The sequence below is a fragment of the Anoplophora glabripennis genome, unplaced genomic scaffold (assembly GCF_000390285.2).
Source record: "Anoplophora glabripennis isolate ALB-LARVAE unplaced genomic scaffold, Agla_2.0 scaffold57, whole genome shotgun sequence".
NCBI classification, from domain to species: Eukaryota; Metazoa; Arthropoda; class Insecta; order Coleoptera; family Cerambycidae; genus Anoplophora; species Anoplophora glabripennis.
The window spans coordinates 1637155-1646654 of NW_019416296.1; the positions used below are offsets into that span (position 1 = coordinate 1637155).

Below are 9500 nucleotides of genomic sequence, written 5' to 3' on the forward strand. Positions count from 1 at the left end.
CTTAGGGGGTTGAAGATTTTGGTATGCTTTTTGAGCCAAAAGTTGTCCCCCTCAGAAACAAATTTGACCTGTTTTTGGATTTTGTCGAAAAGTTCTTTACTACCCTGTAATGCCTTGCGGTACGTTTTCGATGGGCTACCCTGTATATAAATCACTAGCAATAAACAACTTAATGCACTCAGTTCTGAGTAGCTTTAAGAATAGAGACATTACTAATGGTATTTTACTAAGGCTTTTGACTGTGTGAGCCACAACATTTTAATTAAAAAACTTTCGCGCTATAACTTTGATCCAAATAGTATCTCCCTTATTAAGTTATACCTGAGTGACAAATCTCAATTTGTCTCTTTTAATGGAAGTAAATCTTCATGCTTAACCATGGATCACGGAGTCCCACAAGGACCTGCCCTTGGGCCTGTTTCTCATTTATATAAACGATCTACCAAATAGTGATAGCATTTCCAAGTTTATCCTCTTTGCGGATGATACTACGATCCTAAATAGTGCAGGTCAGGCCAGTGTCCTTCGTAATAATGTTCAAACCACACAGGATAACGTTAAGCAGTGGTTTTTGGCAAATAAAATGTATCTCAATCAAAACAAAACTCAATCTATTTTGTTTACTTTGCGTTATGTGAATGATGAGTTCACCAATTGCGCCTCGCAAGTGAAATTTCTCGGAGTGAACATTGATCGCTAAATGTCTTGGAAGCAACATATTGACGAGTTATCTAAAAAACTATCTAAAAAGATGTTCCTGATCAGAAGCCTTGTTAATTTTGTTTCGATAAAAACATTGCTGTCAGCCAATTATGGTTTTTTCACTCACATCTGTGCTATGCTACTTTGAACTGGGGTCATTCTTGCCAAACAGATAAAATTTTTAAATTACAACGCAAATGTATTTGCATTATTGCTGGGTTACCCTATAGAGCGGACTGTAAACAACATTTTAAGAAATGTGGCATACTTACACTACCAAGTGTCTATATCTTAGAATGTCTCTTGTACATTAAGGAAAATATCCATATGTTTCAACATTTTATTAACCACGATTATCCTACTAGAAACAGGTACAATATAAACCCTGTTCCTCTTAGACTAAGTAGAACTAGAGCCGGTTCTAATTACTATTGCGTGCGCTTTTTTAATATGCTACCTGAAGCAGTTAGGTCCTTGTGTAATGCTCACTATAAAATGGGAATAAGGAACTTTCTTAAAATGAAGGCTTTTTACTCATTTGATGATTATTTTAATGATGATTTTGTTGCTCTTGTCAGTCCCCTAGGAATACCATGTAATGTGTGTGATGTGTGATATATTTCTTTATGTATTTTGTAATAGTGCTTTTTTTGTATCTATATTATTTATTTGTAGTATTTTTTTTAATGATTTATTCACATATCTGTGCTTAATTTTAACCTATTTTTAATTACTGATACTTTTGGTGTCATATTTCTTTTATGACTTGTGTAAACATTTATCTTATGTCCTGACATCAATAAATTATTATTATAAATAAAAAAATATATAAAAAAACATCAGCTGATCCTGAAATGTGACCCCTATAGTTACAATTAAAAGATCATTTTTACATCAAAAAGCTGTCCGCATACGAGTTAATACATAACCCAAGTTTATTCATTTTAGATAAACAGCGACTTAAACAATTACAAAAAAAAACAATGTCAAAGGGCCATCTTCAAAGAGCCCTACCTCACTTAGGAAACATTTTTGAAGAAAACGATTTATAGGTTTAGTTTCTGGACACCCTGTATTTTTACTACATACAGGATCGGAAAGTCCCCATGGTTCATCGGCCGTTACGTGAGAGCGATAAAGAAAGCCATAAAAAACCGTGCGATAGAGAAAGATGGCTATATTGAAGGCGTCTATAGTCACCGCCCATTTCGCCCTTCCACAAATAAGATCCACTTCTTATTTATAAGTATAAGTATTGAAATAAAAGAACAGGACGAATTGCTTGATAATTTTGAATTTGTTTTTGAAGCAATTAATAGTAAATTAAAACATATTTTCAACTGTATCATCACGATCACTTGCATGTTGATTTGTAAAAATTGTAGGTATATTAATGTTATTTCGTTTTTAGGTATTCTCCTTATGTTGTTGTAAAGGTTAGTTATAAAAATCGTTGTGTGTTATTTTCATAAGGATAATTTTAATTTTTTTTTAATGATTTCTTTAATTTTAAACATATATATTTTATGCCAGCAAATTTTGATGTCAAATGAAATAAAGGAAAAGTCGTACATTTGTATTTAAAGTTTCTTTCTATCTTTAATTATTAAACCTGTAAGTGGATGTCAAAATACAAAAAAAGACCTGTACCTACATTCCGCGACGTACTAATATAATAATAATAAATATATTTTCTGCAGTATTTCAATACCAAAAAATGAAAATAGTAGGTAGCTAATTAACGAAATTATGATTAAATAACTTAATTGTAACACCGCTGCAGAATATCATATGAAACTACATAGGTATTCGTTGATTCTTTAAAAACATTTCTATCAATACCTACATCATACATTTAAGTAAATACAGTAACGCAAAAAGCAGATGTTGATAAGAAAGTGTACAAAAAAAATCCGTAAGTACGCCTGGCAACATTACCAAAGTCTTGTTTATATGTTGCTAGGATACGGGTAGGTATGCGGGCCGCTGCATTTGAATTCTTCCTAAAATTCTACTGGTAGTGTACTCTACCGGCAATTGGGAAATTTAAAACTGCCGGCCTATTCCAGGAGCGGTCTGTGGCGATAGCTATTTTGTCTGTGGTTTGGGGTTTACACAATATTATGGGTTTTATGAACTCCTTTTTATGTTTTTCTTTTTAATGCATTTTAATAAAAACTTGTTTTTCTTTTACTTTTCGTTTATATTTACGAAGTGCTATGTATTTCTAGTACGACAATTTTGAGTATTAGATCAGTCTTGACTTTATTAACGTTAGAGTGACGACCAAAGCCTGATTATTCACCAACATGTTTTTGCAAAAAATTGTGAAATATATCCGTAATACGACATACACTTAGCCAATGTTACCGCATCTTTATTTTGTTTCAGGAGTTCGAACACCAGTATGTGCAGTGTCAGGGGCTAAATTTATGACAGAAAGTGGATGGGTAGAACTTCGAAATCCTGTCGACGCAGATGTGCCATTTCGCATTTTCAGAGATGAGGGACGAACGTTTTTACAGGTAAATTATTTTAAGGACTCACTGCTTCGCGATATTCTTATAGTTATGTGCCCATATTATTTTTATAGTACACTAGTACTACGTGTAATCAGGAAATATTTTATCTGAACGATCCTACGATCTGAAGTTGTCAAAACTCACATTATTCATATATTCACCAATGAAAAAGCTTAAAGCGATAAACCAATATGGCCGACTGCCTAAGGAGAATGTGAGTTTTGCTTCTCGTATTGTTTTGCTTTCCTAGATGGTTGGTGCCGTGTTTTTCTATAAGTTTTTAATTATAAGTAAGATAAGTTTAGTTCTGAAGTTTCATATTTAAATATCAGATATTAGAACTTTTTACTGTCAACATTTTTTTGTTTGCAATTTTAGATTCATTATAAAAAATATTTCACTTCATCACTGATAATAAAACCGTATTCTAAGTATTTTGTTCAGCTTTTTATTTTGATTATGAACTACCATATTACATAAAAGTTTTATTGATATTGAATTTATTTCAAAGTTCCTTTAACTTCATGAATTTTGGTGTAAAAAATAATATTATGTAGAATAATTTGGAGCAAAACTACCATTATCCAAAAAGTTGTATCAAAACCCACATTATCCACTTTCTTGGAGTTAAATATTGTTGTGCTGTCATTTCACCAATTAAGAAGCAAAGTTAAAGTTCTACTACAATACCAAAAAAAGTTTCAGAGTCACTAAAAAAGTGAATAATCAGTTATTCCTTCTTCCTGAAAAATTTTAAAAAGTGGATAATGTGAGTTTTGCATCTATACCTCTAATTTGAGTAGTAGATGTTAATCTTATTTTTCTAATCACTGTATATTTCTTTGTCAAGGAAATTTATTTAGTAAACAACATTTTTCATTTGTTTTCCCATCAATGATGCCTGTTTTTATTGTTGACAATATTAATAATATATTTTAAATATAGTCCCGATGTCTAAAACGAAACTAATAGTTAATTATATTTTAATAAATCAGTTTGCAAAGTAAGTAATGTCGAATTCTACGATACACTTTCTATAGAAAAGATGACAAATAACTGCCATATGCTGTTGTTAAATAGAAAAATATCTAAAAGCCCTATATTTAAATACATTTAATATTAATTCTTTCCCACGTAAAACTTTCTAATAAAAAAGAAAATATTGATTAATTAACAATTATTGAATTTATTGCAGGAATATTAATGTTTTACAAAATTTATATTCGCGTCTCAGTGGAGCCTTTATATTTTTTTCGAACGGGTTGAATTTTAATATTTTTTTTAAGTAATACAAGCTTGTTGAGATAACTTAGCTTATGCATGTCAGTATGAAAGAAATGATTGATGTTCATCATTAATACATTATTTTTTAAAATTACAAATATCAAGGCATGGTTTATGATTTATCTGTTTATCAAACTTTTGAAGAAATTTTAATTTAAAATTATTACACGAATAATGCAGAGATAGGTTATAAAATAGTAAGAATTTCTAAAGAAAAGAAAATTTAATAAATGCAGACAAAATTTCCGAAAATATTGACATAATTATATTATTTTTGAACTAAAAGGAATATAAATGTATTTTTAAACATTTCATAAATTTATAACGGTTTTTTTTTGTATATAAATTTCAAAATTGAGAAGATTTTATGGTACCTATAGGGGCATCTTTAAAGATGTAAATTAATGTATAAATTTTTCAAAAATTGTCAATTATGCAATTTTCAGGGAGTTACAGTTTCCAAATATGCGCCTGGTATATTTTTACTTAGGTAGTACATTAATGTACACCTATAAATCGGAACATCCTGTATAACCACTGTAGGTTGTTTCGCAATTTATTGTAAGTGCCTTTCAACCTACTTAACTGAAGATTTAGTGGTATTTGAAGTAATATTTATTTCCCTATAAATTGATTTCTTAGTTTCCCTATTTTAATGAAATATTCATTTCAGTAATATATGTACATGTTTTTTCAAACGCACATTAATATTTATAAGGATATGAGGTGCAGCTAAAAATTAATATTAATGAAAATCATATTATTTATCAGGATTTTTAATAGAATTGGAAATTGTCTAAAACTATTTGTCCTAGTTAAACGATTGACCCACATGATCTACAATTTTTATTCAAACTAAAAATGATAATAATTCTATATACTCATTTTTCAAAAGAAGAAAAATTAAAATTAATCAAATATCCCATATCTCATCGTTTAACCTAGAAGAAACTTCCTACTGAAAATTTGAGGACATTTAACATTTCAGTGAAATATAATTTAATGATAATTCTTCTTTGGCGATGGAGCGGATGTGAATGCAGAATTATATCTGGGCTACCCTGATTTTTCTTAATCGTACTGACGCATGTCGGAAAACGTCAGTAGCATGTAAATTTAACGGTTTTTTGCGGTACGCCTGAAGGCTTTTCATATCATTACAGTCAATTAAAAACGTACCAGAAAATGCTACCTAATCATTTAAGACGTTGTAATTGCTATCTCGTGCGATTATTTGCTAAGAGTAGATTATTTCCGCGATACGGTCGTTTCTTGGCCACCTACGATACAGAGGATTGACATTGCTTTTTTATTTTTACTTAGTCTTATTTGGTTCATTATTTCTACAATATGCCAATACTTTTCGCGCATCTAGTGACTATTACAGCCTGAATTAATTATAATGATATTTTTCAGTGGGTGGGAGAACCCGATCTACGGAATAAAATGTCTGGAAGACTGGTGATGGTTTACCTGATATGTAGAGAACTCGCAAACGATGAACCAACTGAACGACTATTTTCGCCATGCGTAGCTTTTAGGATTGTTGGATCGCCCACGAAATACCTCAGTAGTAAGTAAAAGAATCTTCGATTAATTATTCAAAGAAATATCCTGTATTCTTGTTGTTGTATCATCACCCTTGACAAAAAGTATTCAAGTAAAAAAGAGCTACTACTGAAATATATCTTTTTGTTCCCATGCTTTTCTTAGGATTGTTTCATCAGGTACGTAGTTTCCTATCTCGTATGGAATTAATAAATATTAACATAACAGTTTTTCGATATTATATTTTATATTTATAAATATTAATGCGTTGTAACGTTATAATTTAAATATTGAGTATTTCAAGCAAAGCTATTGTGTCAGCTCTCACAATATAGAAAATATTTGTGAAATATTAATTTATGACTATATAAAACAATTTTATAACCAATTAACTATAGATTATATATTAATGTAATTATTGTTACTTAAAAATATAAGTGACAAAACTGACCATATGACTTTCGTCCCACTATTTTTTGCAAGAGTCTCTAACAGTACACAATACTTCAACGGTATCTAAATTAACTATTTGCATTAGAACCGGTAGCATTAGCTTTTAATTAAAACAAAGTACAATTTTAATAGAAACAAAAATAAATAATATACAGCTACTTTAATAAAATTTAATATTTTCATTGGCTATCGAGGCTAATCATTTCAGACAGTGTAATTATTTGGAACAACTAAGCACACAACATCGTTCTGATCTTCCGGAAACTAACACTTAGTACATTTACCGTGGGACAAAAATGATGGTATATTAACCATTTAAAGATCAAAATTTTACTGTCTAAAAAAATGTGTTATAAAGCTATGTGGTAGTTTTTTTCATACCTAAGGTAAAAAGACAAAGATATTAATCATCAGTTTGTATTACCTATATTTGTCTAAATTTAAACTAAACCATTATTTGTTTCATGTAACATAACAAATAAAATAGTGCTAGATGTGTAGATTCTCATTTGAAATTATCGAGGCAATTACCAATAATAATTATGAATATACAATTATGATGAAACATAGGACATACAGAGTGTCCCGAAATTAGGGGGCAATATTTCTGCAGGGTGTCCTATGTCGAAAAATATTCAATTGTTTTTTTTTACTTTATCAAATAATAATTTACTAAAAATAATAAATTTCTGTAAAAATAACAATTCGCAAAAAGTAAATACCTGAACTATCAATGCAAATGACGCCAAACGCATTTTTGTTATTCAAAACCTGCGATGATAAAAAATATTGACAATTTCGATTCCCAGTGATTAACATGTAACATGTAACTTTATTATTAAACGGATTTTAAATAAAAATGGAACATTCTACGAATATGAACCAAGACTACCTTTTTTTAATAAAAAACTCTGATATTTCATACTTTTCAGTCAAAAGTTAAAAAAGTTATGGAAAATTTTACCCCCCTCCCCCCGTGATGGAACGTATGTGACGAAATTTTGTAAATTTCATTGTAGTAGCGGACAGAGCACATAAGTGTTAAGCTAGTTACCAAATTTTATAAATTTATTTCAACTGGTTTCGGAGTTGTTTAGAAAAAACCATCATTAGATAGGGGCCTATCTATCCTCAGTGGCTATAACTTCCTTAGGAAGAATTTTTGGACCCACGTTTATATAAAGAAAAAGTAATCTTTTTCGACATAGAACACCCTGTAGAAATATTACTCCCTAATTTCGCGACACCCCGTATAAACTAAAGTTGTTTTTTCAATGCATAGGGCGACTCAGGATTAAAGTGATAGATCTACCTTTAATAGTCAGGGAAATATATTCAACAAAGTCTGCTACAAGCTACAACCTCAATCGCAGATTATACAGTATGACCACGGTGACAACAGAAAAGAGGGAAAATATTTTATTTTTCATTTTACGAGAAAAAGGCATTCTCGATTAAAATTTTTGCTTGTCTTTAAATTGCGATTGGCATGGAGAACTTTCATCTTGCATGTAAAGGGTGATAAGAAAATCGGTAAATACCTATAAAAATCGTTTAAGAATAAACTGCTTTTGTTTTTAACAATATATAGAAATATGTTATTAAGAAAAGTTGCTTAGAATTTAAATTTATATTATAATTTCAATTTATGTCTGAATACTTTGATAGAAACTGACAGTAAACAATGTTTACTAATTTTACGAGAAAAGGCATTTTGAAGATATTTTAAAGACAAGCAAATATTTTAAACAAGAATGCCGAAGGTGAGGCTACGACACCATCATAAGAGTCGATTTAAACTTTTTAAATATTAGAGTATTTAACTTTATAATATTGATCCTAAATTTAATAAATTCGGAAAAGTTTATTTATTCATAATAAGATGAATAATTTTCGTGTACACATACAAACTAACCGTCTGCAGCAACACGAGAGTTCAAAATGAGAGTGATGATTAGTAGCACACGTATTTATTATAGATTTCGGTACTGGTAACAAAATTTTATCTTTTTCCAAAATCTCTCTTTGAGAATGTCACGTTTTCTTCTTTTTTTATGACAATTGCCTCCTTTTTTATAATTGAAAAATATATCACATTATGGCCATATTGATTCTCTAATAGATAATTTTTTATAATCAAAATATTTAAAATATATATAGTCATTCTATAATTTTGCAACAATAATCAGGATAATTAATTATTCTTTAATAGCGACGTGCCTTCTGAAATAATTTTTTACTCATTTTGATTTTCTCTTGATTATCACAGCCACACAGAAAAAAAAAAGTTGGGTATAGTTTTTATGCGACATATATTTTTCGTAGTAATTTGGCCTCCTGAACACGAATCAGATTTTCAGGTGGAATCAAATTTGTAGGCAGAGTCATAATTTTAGGCCGAGTAGGCGGCATTTTTTCGGCAAAGTCACATTTTTAGATTGAAGGCATAAGCAGATGCAGTGATGTGCTGTGTGGCAGTAATGTGTCCTTTTCCTTGAACTTTAAAATTATTAAGAAATAAAAGCATCTAAATGCCATAGGAAAACTGCATAGTAGTTAAAAAAATCTGATTGGAAAACCATAAGCCCATGCACGACTAAATAAATGAAAGAATAAAGTAGAAACTTTTTTGTCTTGTCCCATGGAAACAAGCACATCACACTACACATCATTACATGTGTAGAGTCCTTAAGTCATTTTTTTAAGCGAAGTCACATTTTTAGACGGAGTGGAATCTTTTACCTTGATTTATGAAAATCTGGCTCCAGATGTGTGATTAATGAAGGTGAGATCAACCAGCAATCCTTATGATGCCAAATTTTACTGAAATCGGTGGATTTCAAAAAAGTACACCCGCCATATTGGATCAGCCATCTTGAATTTTTACAATGTGAATTCATATTCGTAATCAGCGACCCAAAAAACCCCTTTATACAAAATCTGGTCAAAATCCGCTCAGAATTTGAAAATAGCGATTCCTGCTCGGTTTTT

The 9500-nt window shown here is 30.2% G+C and overlaps 1 protein-coding gene across 1 annotated transcript in view; it reads left to right on the plus strand.

The window, feature by feature from the left end:
• Positions 1-9500, plus strand: part of LOC108917509 — a 107963-nt gene that overhangs the window by 83920 nt on the left and 14543 nt on the right. The window contains exons 4-5 of the mRNA XM_023453967.1: positions 3094-3227; positions 5925-6081. Coding sequence (XP_023309735.1) covers positions 3094-3227; positions 5925-6081 — 291 coding nt within the window. The remainder of the gene's footprint in view (positions 1-3093; positions 3228-5924; positions 6082-9500) is intronic.